Here is an 18560-nt window from a genome sequence, read left to right as displayed (position 1 = left end):
ATAGAGTGCATGATTATTAATGATAGTTACTCCACTGTCAACAGACACCAGAACTTCTTACTGTAACTAGTGCACACTGATTGACCTCTCCTATCCCTCCCTCATCCCTCCATTGCTTAGTCTCTGCTAACCACCATTCTATTCTCAACTTCCATGAGATCAAATATTTAACTATTTTAGATTCCACATATGAATGAGATCATGCAGCATTAATCCTTTTATTTATTGATCTCTAGTTCTATCCATGTTACTGCAAATAACAGGGTCCTGTTCTTCTTTATGGCTGAATAATATTCCCTTGTCTATATGTACCATATTTCCTTATTCTTTCATCAGTTAGTGGATACTTTGGTTGTTTTCTATTCTTAGCTGTTCTGAATAGTGCTGTAGTGAGCACAGTGGTATGGATGTCTCTTTGGCATACTGATTTCATTTTCTTTGGATACATACCCAGTAGTGGGCTTGCTGGGTCATATGATAGTTTTATTTTTAATATGTTGAGAGACCTTTGTACTTTTTTCCTTAAGAGGTGTGCTAATTTATATTTCTACCAACGTTGTGCAAGGGTTCCCTTTTTCCATATCTTCACCAGAACTTTATCTTTTGTCTTAAAAAAAATAATACTCAATCTTACTGGAGTGAGGACATTGTGGTTTTCATATTTTCCTGGTGATAAGTGATGTTGAACATTTTTCCATACAAGTTGGTCATCGGTATGTCTTCTTTTTAGAAATATCTATTTAAGTCTATTGCCATTTTAATCAACTTATTTGTTTTGGATATTAACTCCTGGTCAGAAGCATAGTTCACAGATATTCTCTCCCATTCTGGAGGTTATCTCTTCACTCTGTTCTGATTCATTTACTCTACACCAGTTTTCTTTTATGTAATCCCATTTGTGTATTTTTGCTTTTGTTTCCTGTGCTTTTGGGGTCTTGTCCAAAATATCCTCACCCATTCCAATGTCCTGAAGCATTTCCCCATGTCTTCTTCTTGTAATTTTATGTCTTACACTTGTCTTAATCCATTTGGAGTTGATTTTTATGACTGATGAGGGAGAAGGGTCGAGTTTCCTTCTGCCTGGGGCATCCAGTTTCCTAGCACCATTTATTGAAAAGCCCTTTCTCCAGTATGCGTCAGCACCTTTCTTGAAAATCAGTTGGCTGTGTTGTGTGGGTTGACTTCTAGGCTCTATGCTGTTCCATTGGTCTGTGGGTCAGTTTTATGCCAGTACCATACTGTTTTGTGCAGTATATTTTGAAGTACTATGCCTCCTGCTTTGTTCTTTTTGCTTAAGATTTCTTTGGCTATTTTGTGTGTGTGTGTGTGTGTGTGTGTGTGTGTGTGTGTGTATTTTCAATTTCTTTCACCAATATTCTATAATTTTCATTTTAGAGACCTTCCATCTTTTTGATTAAATTTATTCCTGGGTATTTTATCTTTTGGTAGCTATTGTAAATGTCATTGCTTTCTTGATTTCTATTTCAGATCATTGACTAGTAGTGTCTAGCAATGCTACTGATTTTAGACTGTTGGAACTAATAAGTTTAGCCAAGTTGTAGGTTACAAATGAACAATTTCTAAGACTATTCATCCTGGGGTTAGTAAGCCTTTTCTAAGTTCAAGATCCTCTACCAGAAACACAATAAGAACTCTCCTGGGGATTTTCTAGATGTTTCTGAGACAAGGGCTACTTAACTTCTAGGAATTTCCACAACCCACTGAGCATACCAATAAACAATTTTTGCTGAAATTGTATCACTTTGAATGCATTTTTTCCCCATAAAACAATTCTCTTAACTCCTGCTGTACCCAGCTTGACTTATTGTTATGTAATGGGGAGATTTAAGAAATTAAAATGATGGTAACAGAATAGGAAAGAGCATTTTGAGTGTGTTTATATATATTCCTAGGAGCCTGGGAGAGGAGTGTGACGATGGAGACCTGCTGAATGGAGATGGCTGTTCAAGGACATGTGAACTAGAGAAAGGCTTCAACTGTGTCGGTGAGTTCAGGGGTTCCTGGCAAGAATTACAAATTGTTTTTAGAAGCATCCCTGGGAATTATTTTTGTGAGTCTCTAATATCTTCCAACATATAGCTTAATGTTAACAATAATAGCAATGACATTTGATATTTCCATTGTATCCCAGGCACTAAGTATTCCACATATATTATCTCATTCAATATGTAGCATGATTATGAGGGAACTGAGACATAGATGGCTTAAATAACCTGCATGTGCTTATTTGCTAGAAGTGGTCAAGTCAGGATTTGAACCAAGGGAATACAGCTCTAGAATTTCAATTAAACCACATTAGTTTTTTGTTGCTGTGACCAGAGTACCTGATAAGGACAACTTAAAGGAGGAAAAGTTTATTTAGGGCTCACAGTTTCAGTGTTCTCACTCCACAGTAGTCCGACTCCTGCTCTGGGCCTGAGGTGAGGCTGAACATCATGGAAGAAGAGGAAATCTGTTCAGCTCAAGGCAGACATGAAGTGGGGGTGGGCACACTTGCATGAGGAGCTAGTTACATAAGGCATAACCCCCGAAGGCATAGCCTACTTCCTCCAGCCATGCCTCACCTGCCTACCACCCAGTAGGCCATTCAAATTATTAATCAATAAAATGGGTTAATCTACTGAGGAGGTTATAACTCTCATCATTGCCTAAAAAAAACTCAATAATTTTATACTACTTACATATTAAAATGATAGCATTTAGATATGTTGAGGTGGCTATAATATTATTAAAAGTAATTTACCTGCTTCTTTTTACTCTTCATGGCTCCTAGAAAATTGAAAATCATATCTGTAACTTTCATTGTGTTTCTATTGGGCAGCACTGAACAAGATGATACACAATATGCATAGATTATCTTCAAAACAGAAATATAAAAGTACTGCCCCTCAAGATTGTGTTCTAGATGCCATGTAGAGAAACATTGATGTTAGTCAATCCTCCCTCAGTAGATCTCTTTGTTGGGGACCATGTTATCAAAACATGAACTTTGGAGGGACATTTCTAGATTGAAACTATAGCAAACTATGAGGTTTTAGTGTTTCCTGGATTAATGTTGCCAAGGATTTTTTTTTGGCCCTCAAATGTAACACTAAAATGTCAGATAAGTAGCACAATGACATGGATTCTACATACAAATAGGGGTAGGGAAACATTCCAAGCCAAAGAGAGTACAGGCTGACTCCCTGAGTCTGTACTTAATGGATAAGCTCAGAAGGAAAACAGAAGGCCATATCATTTCAGTCCAGGAGAATCTCTGGTGATAGATCATGGCGAGATGACTCTGACTCTAGACCCTTGGGCCCGGGAGCCAGTCTACAGCACTTCTCCCAATTCTGATGCAAGCCATTGCTGAAGGTTTCTTCAGTGCGGTATTTTCCATCCCCAGAAGCATGCATTACAGCAAGTCTGTGAAGCACAACCATACAGCAAAGTTATTTTAAACAGCAGTGTGTTTAAAAACACTTTAGTGTCTCCAAATCTCAAGATGAAGTAGGCTATGATTTCAATTATGTAGAATTTAGTAAGGTTTCAGGTACATATAGAACATACAAATATCCTTGCTTTCTTGAGCAAGAACTAAATTGTAGAATGTTAGTAACCATCCATCCATCCATATATCTATCCAAACATTTGTTCAAAAAACAAATGCCCACAATGTACATGTATTCAGTGCCTGTCATATGCAAGAGTCTTGAAGAGAACTGATATGTTAATGATACTATCTAGTTTCATGCTCTTATAGAAACCCCTTCTACCAATTCCTGAGGAAGAGACCCCTAGCTTTTACTTACATAATTCAAGAGTGCAGAATGCCTTTAGCTTTACTATTATAAATTTTTCCCTTTTCCAGTCTGTAAACTGAGGCTCAGAACATTTAGGTGACTCATCCTAGGGCATACAACAAAGTCTCTGCAGAGCCAGCCCTGGAGCTCAGCTTTCCTGTGTTCAATCAAATGCATTTTCCTTGCTATGAGACTACAGAGGATACATTTTTTTCCCTGTTTTATTTGACTACCATTCAGATATTTCAAATGCCTCCTCATTACTCTCCTTGCCAACCCAAACATCCCCTCATGTGATTAGGTTTCCAGACCCTTCCCTCTCTACCCCAAATTGGCATGCTTTGTGTGGTCAATGCCCAGAAAGGAATCCAATACTCCAGATGTGGTTTGGCTGTGCAGAATACCCTGAGCTGATTTCCTCCCCTTGTGCACAAGTATTTGTTAATGCCACCTCTCTTTGCATCGTTTCTTTTTGGTAGTCACATAGTGGTCTCATATTGAAAATAAACATACATTCCCCAAACACTGTGTCTCCCCCAGTGCGGCTCAAGTCTCATTTAACCTAAGAGTAGATTTTACTTTTTTTATCGCATTGGATCCCATAAAGTTTGACTCATATTTCCTTAGCTTTTAACTCCAGTAAGACTATATCTAAATTATTTTAACTATACTTAAATACTATATTTAAGACTATCTTTAAATTATTTACTGGGTAAACTTACAGCAGTATGTTCCACCATTAAACATCTTTTTCAGGGAATAATAAGCTCATTTTATGTTAAGCATATAGTTCTATCTCTTTAGTTTTTCAAAAGATTAGATTTGAGGGCTGGGGATGTGGCTCAAGCGGTAGCGCACTCGCCTGTCATACGCAGGGCGCTGGGTTCAATCCTCAACCCCACATAAAAATAAAAAATAAAGATGTTGTGTCCACCTAAGACTAAAAAATAAATATTAAAAAAAGATTAGATTTGAAGCAACCATTGGAAATATGTTTTAAAAGTAGTCTATTGTTTTCAGATAGATTTGAAAAAAACAACATGACAACAATTTTAATTCCATGTTTAAAAATAATAGACAACAGGAAAAAAGCAGTCACTGGGTTGTAAATAGAAAAACATTGTGTGTGTGTGTGTGTGTGTGTGTGTGTGTGTGTGATTACTATAAATAAAGAGAGAAAGATAGGAATTATATGGGAAAGTCCTTTCAAAGGTACTTTGGGGAGAGGCTGGGGTAGGTCATAGGTTGGATGGAATGCAGGAGCAGAGGGCCTCAAACAGCATGGCGTCCTATGTAGTGTTCTGCCTGGGCACAGACATAGAGTCACCATGGAGCTGAGCTGCTGACAAATCACTGGAGTAGCCCCGTGGGCTTGCCATGAAGACATTCAGACAGAAAGCCTGGTACAGTAACAGTGAGCTTTAGTAGTGATCTTACTGAACATGCATCTTGGTGTTGATTTTGTATCAATCTTGATCTTATTTTAATGTCTTACTATTTAGGTAGGTATGAGAAATAAGAACCATGCACTTAATATTAATTGTCCAGTATCTTGGTTCAAGAACAATAGAACTTAATCTATGGCTTTGTAACTGCTTCTCAGCTTTCTACCTGTGGAGAAAGAAGCCTGCCCGTCTGTGTGGAGTCAGTACTCTTCACTTAGCAGGAGTTACCCTGCAAGTGCGGCGCCTGCCCAGGGCCTGCAAGCTTGCTCTGCAGCCACCAGCCCCCCACAGTCCCCTCTCACTTGTCTGCTGCCTCAGCAGGAGACAGTACAGAGCCACAGGAGGAAGTGAACCTGCCCCCGGGGGCAAGTGTGCCTCAGCAAGTCACGTAGATGTGTTGAGACTCAGGTTTCCCCCTAAAGAAACACGCAGAAACCGCACACCTCACATGGTTGTCCTACATGAGAGAAAGAAAACACAGGACACCTTATAAGCTTCAAACCCATGCATCTAGTTTCAAAGCAATTACATGAGAGAAGCACTATCCAAAAAATGATTAAAAGAAATAATTCAATGGACAACCCTCTTAAATATTTTAATATTTCAAAGACTATAAAGGGGATTTAAGCATATAATACAATACTCCATTTTTTGAATTCTTTGTTCTTTTCCCTCCTTCTTTTGTACCTCCAACTTCCTCTAAGTATTTAACTTAAAATTTCTTCCCATACTCGACCTACAGCTGCTTTTGTTCTGCCTGTCCTCTCTTCCCAGTCCCCACCCTTTCTATGACTTTATCATGAGGTGGATTCTAATGAAAGGAATGAGAAAGGAGCCTTTTTCCTTGGAGAGGTGGTATGTGTGTTTGGGGTGGACGCTAGGCTACCTGGCAATCACCGGACCTCAGGGGGCCACAGGAGAAATGTTGCAGCACTCTCATGTTGACTTTTTCCCCACGAAATATAAAAACACTGTGTCATACACATTTCTCGGCAGGGGAACCAAGCCTTTGCTACACGTATGAGGGAGATGGGATTTGTGAGCCTTTTGAGAAGGAAACCGGCATCAGGGACTGCGGCCTCCATACTCCTGAAGGATACTTGGACCAGTGGGCCACCCAGGCTTTCTCTTCTCGTGAGGACAAGAAGAAGTGTCCTGTCTCCCTGGTAACAGGAGAGCCTCATTCCATGGTAAATGAAGCCAGATGAACTGTTTTGTGAAGTGAGGCTTCCACATACTTAGTGGGCACTCACGTTGTATTCTGGATTTTTTTTTTTTTTTTTTTTTGGTACTGGGGATTGAACTCAGGGGCACTCGACCACTAAGCCATATCCCATCCCCAGCCCTATTTTGTATTTTATTTAGAAACGGGGCCTCACTGAGTGGCTTAGCTCCTCGCTTTTGCTGAGGCTGGCTTTGAATGGGGGATCCTTCTGCATCAGCCTCCCAGTGCCACTACGACTGGATATTCTAGATTTTGACACCAAATTTTATCCTCACTAATCTCAGAGCATGTTAGGTGGAAAGATTCCAGATTAGCCATGAAGTCCCTCCCTTTGCATTCACCCCACTTAACATCTAGGGACTTCTGATTCCAAGGTAGACATGCATCTCACAATTTCACTCATGAGTACACATGTCAGAAATTATAGTTGGGTTTTGTGTTTGAGACAATTTATCTCAAAATAATAGAGAACAACAGTAAGGAGTCAGAGGACCTGGGTTACACTATTGGTGATGAGTAATGGCAAGTTACTTATCTTCTCAGGACTCAATGAATATGTTAGTATCTGTTGCATTTAACTGAAAGATTTAATATAAAGATCCAATAAGATTTAAAGTTCATATTAAAGATCAAAGTACACTGTTATTTAAGTGATAATCATTATTATTGGAGAAATCTTAAAAGCAAATCCTTGGGTATATAGTTGCTGAATATCCACCTAAATAGATAGGACATCCTCTGTGGACTCCAAGATGTTATACTGACCTTTATAAATTATAGTTGAATACTAAAAGAAGATTAAAGGTTCTTGACTCTCGGGTATCATTCTAGATGCTTCCACTGCCAAATAGACTCCTCTGTTCATCCTAATGATGGGCAATATAGCTTTTCACAGAAGTGAGAGAGTCCTTCAAGCATTTCAGGCCAGAATGAAATCATTGCATTTTATACACAAGGAGACATCTCCACAGAGACTGTTCAAGGCCCCACTTGCCTCCTAGATTCCAGATCTTTCATCCTTGGCTTGCAGGTTTCTTCCTTGTGCTCTTATCATGCCTGCTGCTCCCCCTCCACATGAAGTCAGCATTTTAAGCAGAAGAAGGCTGCTGGCCAAAGGGAAATCAGCACATGCCAGCAGACCTTTCCATTTGCAGGGGAAATGGCAGCTTTTCTGGAAGTTCAACACTGTAAGCTTTCACCCATGTTATTTGTCAGATCTAGGCCACTTTGTCAAGCTTAGTGGTAAGGAACCCTGAGTATTTATGAACTAAATAAACTTGAACAAAGTTGGAGTTGGTTAATAAGAAGGTAAAGGGAAATAGATCTGATCAGGCAACTTGACTTTTCTGCCACCCTCTCTTTGCCTAATTTGCCATCTTTCTCCTTAGATTTCCTGCCTAGTGACAGGAAGCTAGGGAACTTGGAGATTCTAAGTTAATGACAGCTCTCTCAAGTGGCTTTCAGTCTAACCTGCTGTCTTTCCTAAGTGAAGTGGAAGAAGTGTCCTGGAGTTTTGCTTCTTGTCTGCTTTATTCAGCTGGATGCTCAATGACTCCCTCATTCATTTGAGGGCCAATGGGTACTGCATGGTGAAGACCTAACCATTATCCCCGAAAGACTTCTATGGCTAATCTTTGGAACAGTTACCTGAAAACTGCCAGAACTATTATTTGGGCAAGATCCCTAGTGCATTGAGAATTGTCATTATGTTTTTCTATCCGAGCAAGTTATATCTTGAGGCTAACAGAGAACATTGAGAAATTCTACATTGAGAAAAGTTTTTCTTCCAATAATGGAACTATTATGAGCCCAGGAGGAGAGTAACAACTTGGTTTTGCACTGAAGACTTTTATTGTCTTTCCTTCTCTTTTACATTCCACACTTAAGTTTTGATTGAAATTGCATTTCAGATTTGCACATCACACCATCCAGATTTACCCAAGCAACATTCCCTTCCTGGCTGGTTTCCCTGTGTTACCAATGGAAAAAGACCTCAGGATGAAGGGAGTGAGCAGCCAGAAGGTATCCTGGAGAAGGAAGATGAGGTTTGGCTTAAAGTAAGTGGCCCCAGTGCTTTCTGTGAAAGTTATAGATAGGAGTGCACGTGTATGCACTTACACATCCGAGTGCATGTATGTGCGTGTGAAATTTCCATTTGAATTGTTTTTCAGGAAATTTCCTTTTGTTATCTCCAAGAGTTTATATCTTGAATTTGTTTTCACCTGTTTTTGAATTTTGGACTTCTGTTCATATGATCACTGTATTTAAGTGGCATGCACACAGAAAAGTGCAAAAATCAGAAACACACAGCTCAGTAAATTTGGAGGAGTGGAACATGCTCTCTAGCCACCCCATGGATCAGCTATTCCCAGCTCTCTTGTGGCCTTGTCTATTGTTAGGCTATAGGAGTGTCAACTACTTTTATTTCTATCACCATAGATTAGTTTTGCCTATTTAAACTTTATTAGAAAAACTTTACCTCAATATCCCTTGTGTATGAGTCTTTCTCATGCAACTTAATTCTGACTGCTTGCCCTGGTGGTAGTGTTCATTTTCAGTGCAATGCAGTCTTCCAATATATGAACTTGCGATACATTTTATTGTTCTAATGTCCATATTGTTGGTTATCTTCATATATTAAATACTTGGATAATGCCTAGTTTTTCAGTTTTTACTATTAAAAATTGTTATGCTATAAAACTTTGCTGTGCATTTCTTTTAGGGAACACATGTAAACTGATGAATATATTTAGAAATGATAGATCACTGATAGGCCAGCTTTGGTAGATAATCCCAAATAATTTCCCACAGTGGTTGTACTAATTTGTACTCCTACCAGAAGTTTATGTTTTAATTACTTCACCTTTTCATCAATACTTAGAATTTTAAGTATTAATTTTAACCTTTTTGTTGAGCATGTCAAGGTATTCCTCCATGGTTTTCATTTGTATTGCATGGTTAATGAGATTGGGAACTTTTATATTTATACTGGCCATCTGTATATCTTTTTCCTTTTTTTTCTGAAAGGCAAGGTCAGGTCTTGTGCTCAATTTTTTATTGGGTAGTGTGTCATTTTCTTAGTTCATATGATATTTTTCCATTTTCTACATATGAACTCCTACGCAACTCTTTGCTCTTTAGTATCTTCCAGCACTCCCTGAGAACTGTACCTCTCTCTTAATGACATCTTTAGACAGTCTTTTCTTTTGTAGTAGGGTTGAAGTATTTTGTATAGTGTAGTAGTAAATCTTTGCCTGTCACAAATTACAAAAGTTCTGCTTTCCCATATTGTCTTCTGGAAATGTAATTGCTTCACCTTTCATGTTCAGGTTTACAATTCACCTGGGATTTCTGAGGTAGGGATAAGCTTATCAATTTGTACATGTGAAAAAAAATAAATGCAATTTTGTCTGGGATTTCATTAGAGCTATAAATCCATTTGGAAAGAATTTTCATCCTAAAACACTGAGTCTTCTAATAGAGTCCTTCAGTTGTTTAAGACTTTAATTTCTCTTATTAACATTTATGGTCTTCTAAGGAAGAGTCAAATTTTATCAAATGCTTTTTCTGCATTTATTGAGATAATCATCTTATTTCTCCTTCTTTCTATTAATATCCTGGCTTATACTGATAAATTTTAAAACATTAAACCAACCTTAGATGCCTTAGGAAAAAACAAACAAAAATCAATTTAGAGGTGATGTATTCCCCTTTTGAAATTGTGCTGAAGTCTGTTTGAAGGCATTTTGTTGTTCTTTTCCCTGAGAGCTTGGCTCCTAATTTTCTTCATTCTACCGTTTTATCAGGTTTTATGCTCAAGACTGAGTGTGACTCCTAACATAAGTGTCTTTCTTTCCCACTCCTCTGGAATATTTTGTGTAAGGTTTTTGTTGATTTTTAAGGTACTTACTCATTGAAGCTATCTGAGCTTGGAATTTTCTTTGAGGAAAAAAAAAATAAATAATAAATTAAACCAACCCAGATTAAAATTCTGCATCTTAAGAAGATTCCCAGGTGATCCACATGCACCTTCAATTCGGAAAACACTGTTCTGTGATATATTTATCCTACATTTAAATACAACTAGTTATCTGAAAATATTTTTTCATCACTTCTTGGCCTTTGGCTAAAATCAAGTGAAAATATTGTCTCAAAAATATCTACTAGACAAACTTTAGATAGGGCAAAGAGAAGGGAGGAAAAGGGAGAGAGCATGGGGGTAGAAAAGATGGTGGAATGAGATGGACATCATTACCCTAAGTACATGTATGAAGACACAAATGGTGTGACTCTACTGTGTATACAACCAGAAAAATAAAAAATTGTACTCTGCTTGTGTAATATGAATTGAACTGCATTCTGCTGTTATATGTAACAAATTAGAATAAAATTTTAAAAATTAAAAAATAAAATAAAATTATCCCTGATATCCTAAAAAAAAAACGTTTTAAACAAACATAGGAAATTTTAGGTTTTCTATATCTTCTTAGACCAATTTTGCAAGTTGAATTTTTCAAATCATTGGCCTATTTTCCCCCCTAAAATATCAAACTTACTAAGTTTGTTATGATATTTTGCTATTTTTTGTACTATTTCTATGTCTCTGGGATATATTTTTTCAAGCATGCTATTATTAATTTGTATGTATTTTTGTTCAGTCTTGCTAAGCATTTATCATTTTAATAAGTTTTTCATTAATGTGTCTTTGCAATCAACCATAGGTATTTATACTCTTATTTTTCATTATTGTCTTCCCCTTTGTTATTGCTGTTGTTTATTTTTTTCAGTGTCTGGTACAGGATACACAAGTGCTCTACCTCTGAGCTCCATCCCCAGCTCTATTGGTTTTCCTTTTATGTTTACTTTTAACTTGCTTTCTTTTTCTACTACCTTGAGATTATGCTTAAAATACTGATTTTTACCCCTCCCCTTTATATGTCATTCCTTTAAGACCTACATTTCTTTGGAAGCACAACTTGGCTTTATTCCACAAGTTTCCACATACCTTATTTCTATTACCATTCAGTTCAAGCATGTTTTAAAATTTTGATTGTGATTTCTTTTATGACCCTTGAATTATTTTTAAGTGGGTTGTTTAACTTGAAAACATTTTTTGGAATTTTGGTTACCATTTTTTTGATTTGTCTTGGTACTAGAGATTGAAGTCAGGGTGCTTTGTCACTGAGCTGCATCCCCAGCCTTTCTCATTTTTCATTTTGAGATAGGGTCTCACTAAGTTGCTGAAGCTGGCCTTGAACTTGTGATCCTCTCTGTCTCTACCTCACTAGCTGCTGGGATTACAGTCCTACACCACCATGCATGGTTACCTTTTTGTTTCAATTACAGATACTCTATAAATCAGTCTTTTTAATATGTTTCAATCCTTTGAAATCTGTTGAGACTTGAGTTATGGCCAATACTGGCAAATGCTGTCTATAAATAAATATGTAGTTAGCAATTGTCAGACACTATGGCATTCTGTGTATTTGGGAGGTCAAGTTGGTCCATCATGTTCTTAAAATTTCCTATATCATCTTCATTTTATATATATTTCCCCAATATTTTCTGCATTGTTTCTCTCAGTCCCTAAAAGATGTATGTTAAAATCTTCCACCAAAATCTTGGGTTTGTCTATTTCTTCTTTAGTTTTGTCTTTTTTTAACTCATACACTTGAGGTTATCTTAGTGACTATGCAGGCAGTCCTCAATTTACCTGATGGTGTGGGGGGACCTCCAAATGACTATGAGGCTGAAACTGTGCAAATCAAATGGTAGTCCATGGGAGAAGCACAACCATTTCATGACCTATAAGTTTTTTCCACAACATTAAACGCTCTCTTACTTTTCAGTTATACATATGTCAGGCAATGAGAAAACAGTGAAACTACTATTTCTTTAGTTTACCTTCAGTCAAAACATTAGAAACATGGAGAATTTAAGCGTTGCATTTCCTTGTTTAAAAAAGAAAAGTTCTATAAGTAGCTGGAACACGTCCTGCCTTTTTTTTTTTTATCATGCAACATACATTGCAAAGCCAGCAGTGTCCCTGTGCCTTGGTGAATCATCGTATCCCTTGCTACGCAGTTTCTGGCCCGCTGTTCTTCACACTTTCACTGTTATGCATCATCTGTGAGAGTTCCTTTAACATGAACTTTTCAAATTGACATTGTTTCCTCTGGGATGTGTTCATTCTTTTTGTCAAAACTGCTTTTCTGGTTCGTGATGACAATTCCACTCACTGAGTCTCTCAGGCTGTGTGTTGAGAGTCTCTTGAATGGCACCAGTGTCAACATTCTCAGTCAGTGATCCCTTCTACGATCTGTTCGCCATGGATCACATTTCACTTGTAGCATTATCAAACTTTGCTACAATTTCATCCTTATTGGTCTGTTCTCTCTTTTAATTATCCATGTTCACAGTATCTAGGGGTGTATCGCTGGGAGCAAGAAATCAGCACAATGACATATTTAGTGTCTGTGTGACTCAAATAACAAATACCCAGTGACCAGTCAGTGACAGACTCTGAAAGAAGTGATGTGATTGGTCAGGGGTCCTGATGCCCATTTGTTATTTGCATGGAGATATTTGGATTAAGAGGCTAGAAGTGATGTTCATACTTCATTCAATTGCAGTTCATATAATGTGCTAACTAAAGTTTGAGTCATGCTGTTGAGAGACTGGTTTTAGTTAAGAAAATTGTTATTAATGTTATTATGGATATGGGAACTGTGTAAATTGGAAACAGCCTTATATAATTTTAGAATTTCTTTATCTTCCTTGTGAATTTTCTGTTTAAAATAAGAAATAGATATTTTTAATATCTAGTAATACCTACATATTTTTCTTATATATTTTTATTGTTTTTGAAGTTCTTCCTTCCGTAGTCTATTAAAAAATAAATCATAATCATTTTAAAATCTGTGTCTGAAAGCACCAATTTCTTAGTGACCCGAGCTCCACTTATGTTGACTCTTTCTCTCTTAATTTTCATTCATCTGGTCTTTCTACTATGGTACTGAATAATGTTTTAACTGTCCCTTGGGCACAGAATACACTGTAGAGATTCTGGTTAATAATACCTTTGAGATGATTTTTTTTGACATGTCTTAAGATTCAGAAAAGATCACCTTAGTCCAATAAGTAATTAAGAATATTGAACTTGTGCTTTTTATTTATGAGACCTAATAGGTTACAGCTTTCTCTTCTGCTGTGGCCTAAACCTTTGGGGCTCCACTGGAAGCTGGCATTGGGCCCTCGACCTGGACAGTCCCTGAGTTGCAGTCTCTTTCTCCAGCAGTGCATATCTGCCAGAAGCTCCTCTTGGCACTTGGGCCTCTCTCCAGCCAACTTTTGCTTGGCTTCTAACAACCTATTCTGCTAGCCTGGGATATGAAAAGTACCTCTGAGGCTGAAGTAGCACAGGACATTAAGCTCCTCAGTGTGATTTCTTTTCTTTGGCGGTATTAGGCTCTTAGGTCTTGGTTGCTCTCAAATGCTTTCAAACATTTTTTAACTTAATTCATATTTTATGGTTATTCTTGTCAGGAGTGTTTGTTCTATTATAAGCTACTCTATCATAGCTGGAAGCAGAAATCTCCAACTGGAATTCTACTAATGCACATCAATTTGCTACCTCATCTCTTTTAGGTTTGTACCCTATTCTTACAATTGATCCAGGAAAAGTCTTTATATTAGGGGGAAAAAAAATCTTGAATATCATTGAAAATCATGCTAATACATAAAATCTATTAAGAAAATATAAATTTCACAAATCCATTTGATACCAAATAAAAATTAGAATGTGGTTTTAAAAAATAAGCTGTTAGGATTTTTTTTTTCTTTTTAGAAAAGTTTTCTGAGGACTACAAGAATTTCTGATCTTTTCTTCTTCCTTTTAGTATAATTTAATTTTGATTTGATTCACAAATATGATTTGTATGCAGTGGACCAGAGACAAACTTATTGCACAAGTGAGAAACAGCAGTGCTGGAAAACATTAGTTTTGAAAATATCTTTCCAAAATCTTTCATTTGCTAAAATGCTACTTGCCCAATAAGAATTATATCATTGTAGCCCATATTTACTGAAGTAACATTTTCTGTTTTCATTATTTTCCTCTAATCTTGAGCCAGTAGGCCAAGAATATGAGTTTTCTTATATAGCATGAAGCCTGGATTCCTTTTTATTAGTTATAATAATACACACATTTTGAAGTCATTTATGGTTTGCAAAATGCATTCTCATAGACTATTTTATTTGCTCCCTACAATAGCCCTATGTGCTTGACAGGGCAAATGTTTTCCAATTTTACAGATGAGGAAAGTAAGAATCAAAGATTCAAAAGTGCTTTTTCTACATGACTCAAGTACAAAATGGTAAACCTAAAGCTCAAATTCAGTCCTCTGACTGGTCCTGTGTTCATTCCTCTATACTCTCTTGCCTCATACCATCAGCATTCATTAAACACCTGCATTATACCAAACACCTCAGAACCAAGCACTGAGGATAGACAGGGAATGTGACTCAAACAGGGAGACAAATGTGGACTCTAAAGGTAAGGCTTCCTCCCTTTGTGAATTCCTTCTAAATCCTTGTAGGACCATGTTTCTATGAACTTAGTTTGTAGCATTTATTAAGTGCTTATTGTAAACTCTAGATACAGCAAAGGACAGAGGGGGGGGGGCGAAGCATTATTTCTTCCAGAAAGTGTTTTGAATGCAAGTAACATGGACAACAAATGAAACAATTTGAGAAGCAGACATGCAAGAGCTACTTGTTTGATTCACAGGGAGCCCATCAACATATACAAGATCGTATGTTCATGTTTATTTTCACAGTTGTTCTAAAATGTCTTCAGTTTAGAAAGGTCTCACTCAAGCTGGACTGGTTAGCAATCCTAACAGAAACCACCACATGCTCACAGGGCTTTAAACACCAGGGTCTTCCATATCAGTTACCCATTATGGACGTCTGCCTGGAAACCCTTGTTACATGAAGTCTGAAGCCTGTTAACCGTAATTTCTTTCTTTTTTTGGTTTGAGTTCAACTAGATAAACACTGAGTATGATCTTAAGCAGAAAATGCAATTCATGTGTCATTTATTGGACTTAAAATATGAGTATCCCTGACACTATGCACGAAGGAAGAAATACCTATATTGAAATTTACTGTGTTCCAGATATTTTATTATTAATTCTCATAAAAATTATATTTTAGAAATATAATTTTCTTCATTACTAAATGGCTATCTTAAAAATTAGAGATGATTAACACTTTAGATATCTTAAAATTCAAATTCAGTTTATTTCAAAACCTGTGCTCTATACCAGGGGATGGGAAATATTTTCTGTGGAGAGCCAACTTAAGAAAATTTTTGGATTCATGGGCCATACAATCTGTGTCACATCTACTTGACACTGCTGTCAGTATGAAGGTAGTCCTGGATAATAATGAACTAATATGGCTGTGTTCTAATAAAATTGTATTTATGGACACTGAAGTTTGAATTTTATATAACTTTCACATTAATCATCTTATTTTTTTCAAACATTTGAAAATGTAACAATTCAAAAATATTATCTCATAGACTATACAGGCAATGGGGTCAGAATGGGTTAGATCTGGCCCACAGACAGTAGTGTGCTAAGCCTGGGTCTATATCATGTTTCCAATAAATGCTATAAGGTATTTATAAGTACTTATTTCCACACTGTGACAATGTCTACTTTTAATTCAATGTAATGAACACTGCCATACATAAACAATATACTATAATATGGGGGATTCAAAGATAAATGAATTACCATCTTCATCTGTAAGGTGCATATATGGCAGTAGACATATGTACACAAATATTGTAGAAGACAGAATGTCATAGGTTGTGCTAGAGGTACAGTAAAGTACAGAACAGACTCAAAAGACATGGCAACTAATCAGAAATAGGGAGGTAAGATAAAGCTCATGTTAGGCTGAGTTTTTCTATTTATCACATCTTAACACACACACACACACACACACACACACACACATACACACACAGACACACACACACACTGCTGTTGTCAAAATAGCTTTCAGGGTTTTTTTTAGTCAGTTTTTTCACTGCTGTGACCAAACCTGACAAGAGCAATTTTCAAGCAAGAAAAGTTTTTTGAGGGGCTTGTGGTTTCAGAGGTCTCGGTAGACAAACAGCTAGCTCCATTCTTCAGGGCTGTAGGAGAGGCAGAATGTCATGGTGGAAAGTGTAGTGGAAAAAAGTGGCTCAGGATATGATGATCAGGAAGCAGAGGGAGAGAGCCCTACTTTTCAGGGATAACACGCATACCCCAAAGGCTTGCCCCCAAGGACCCACCTCCTCCCCAGCCCCACCCTACCTGCCTACAGTTACCACTCTTGGTAGGGATTAATGCATTGATTAAGTTAAAGGTTCTCATAACCTCTGAGCTTTCTTGAATTATCTAACATGAGTATTTTGAGGGACACCATAACATTCTATCCTGGCCCCCAAAAGCTCATGCCCATCTCATAGTACAAAATAGAATCCTCAGTCTCAAAAGTTACAAGATTGCCCAAATTTCAAATCCAAAGTCTTCTCTGAAACTCAAGGCAAACTTTTATCATGAGCTCCCGTTAAAAATCAAAACTTACATGTATGCAATATATAAAAGTACAGAGTAAATATTTCCATTCCAAAAAAAGAGAAATAGAGGCATAGAAAGAAGGGATTGGACCAAAACAAGATAGAAATCCAGCTGGGCAGGCAAGTCCGGCACCCTGTCAGCAGCCCAGGGGTTTATTCAGCTCACCCTATGGCTTTGCTTGTTGCAGTCCACACCACTCTCAGTTGAATTTCTCTGATTCCGGCAGCTTTTCTCAACAGATATTCCACAGTACTGGCCTTTCTTAAACTTGGGGGAGATCTCCACTGCAGCTTTGGCTTCTTCCTCACATCGCGCTCTCAGGGGCAGCTTGCAGGGATCTGACCCTGCTGTACTTTGCCTGATCTCCCAGGCTTTCCTTTGAAATCTTGGTGGAGGCCTCCGTGACCCCCTAACTCCAGAACCCTGCCTTCCAGCAGAACCAGTGTCTTGGGCAGCCAAGGTCTGCCACCATGTTGAGCAGTAGCCCAGCTTCTAGGGACCTTGGCTACAGCAGGCTCTGAGTGCTTGGGTGGCTAAACTTCCTGGGCACCCCTGTGTAAGCAGGGTGCCCTATGGTCTTTTCTGAAAGGAATTTTTACTTTACAACCTTGAATCAATCTGAGATGGGATGATCTTGCCATTCCCAAGATGCCCTCAAGCCATATCTTCAATGGCAATAATCTCTTTAACTACCACCACTTCCTTAGCCCCAGTTTTACTCACAGTTTCTGGCTAAACTGCACGTTTTTCAAATCTGTGAGATCTATTTTCCGCTCTTGGTGATCACAATAAACTTGGCTAAAAGCTGCCAGCAATATCCATGCCACGACTTGAATACTATGCTGCTTAGAAATTTCTTCCACCAGATTAAGAAGTCCATTGTCTTTAAATTCAGCCTCAGAGAAAGTCTCTGGACACAGGTAAAAGGCAGACAACTTCTCAGTCAAAATTTAACATAAATGGCCTCTAGTCAAATTACGAATACAATTCTTCTCTGAAACCTTCTGACCCTACTCTTTACTGTGCACAGTCTTATCAGCATTCTGGTCTTCTGAGCTCCCACCAGAGTCACCCTTTAAGTTCCATTTACAACAATCTAAACTTTTCTAGCTTGAGTCACTGAACTTTCCAAAATTCCTCCCACAAACTCCAAAAAGTTCCTAAAGCATCTGAACCACCTGATCAGGTTAGACACAGTAACAACCCCACTTCTTGGTACCAATTTCTGTTTCAGTCAGCTTTTTCACTGCTGTGATCAAAAGACCTAACAAGAACAATTTTAAGGAGGAAAAGTTTGTTTAGGGGCTCATGGTTTCAGAGGTCTCAGTCCATAGACAGCTCCATTCTTCAGGGCTTGAACAGTGGCAGAACAGTGTAGGAATATGCCAGAATTTTCATATCTCCATAACTTCCTGGGTGGAAAATTCCTGTTTTAATTTTTCTG

At 37.7% G+C, this 18560-nt stretch overlaps 1 protein-coding gene across 1 annotated transcript in view; it reads left to right on the top strand.

Annotated features, from left to right (window-relative positions):
* Positions 1-18560, top strand: part of Pappa2 (pappalysin 2) — a 236353-nt gene that overhangs the window by 116498 nt on the left and 101295 nt on the right. Inside the window, exons 9-11 of the mRNA XM_076831977.2 lie at positions 1914-2005; positions 6248-6441; positions 8387-8533. Of these exons, the coding sequence (XP_076688092.2) occupies positions 1914-2005; positions 6248-6441; positions 8387-8533 (433 nt within the window). The remainder of the gene's footprint in view (positions 1-1913; positions 2006-6247; positions 6442-8386; positions 8534-18560) is intronic.

The sequence above is a fragment of the Callospermophilus lateralis genome, chromosome 13 (assembly GCF_048772815.1).
Source record: "Callospermophilus lateralis isolate mCalLat2 chromosome 13, mCalLat2.hap1, whole genome shotgun sequence".
In the NCBI taxonomy this organism is placed as follows: domain Eukaryota; kingdom Metazoa; phylum Chordata; class Mammalia; order Rodentia; family Sciuridae; genus Callospermophilus; species Callospermophilus lateralis.
The sequence above is the reverse complement of the archived record's forward strand: the minus strand, read 5'-3'. Positions and strand labels throughout refer to the sequence as shown.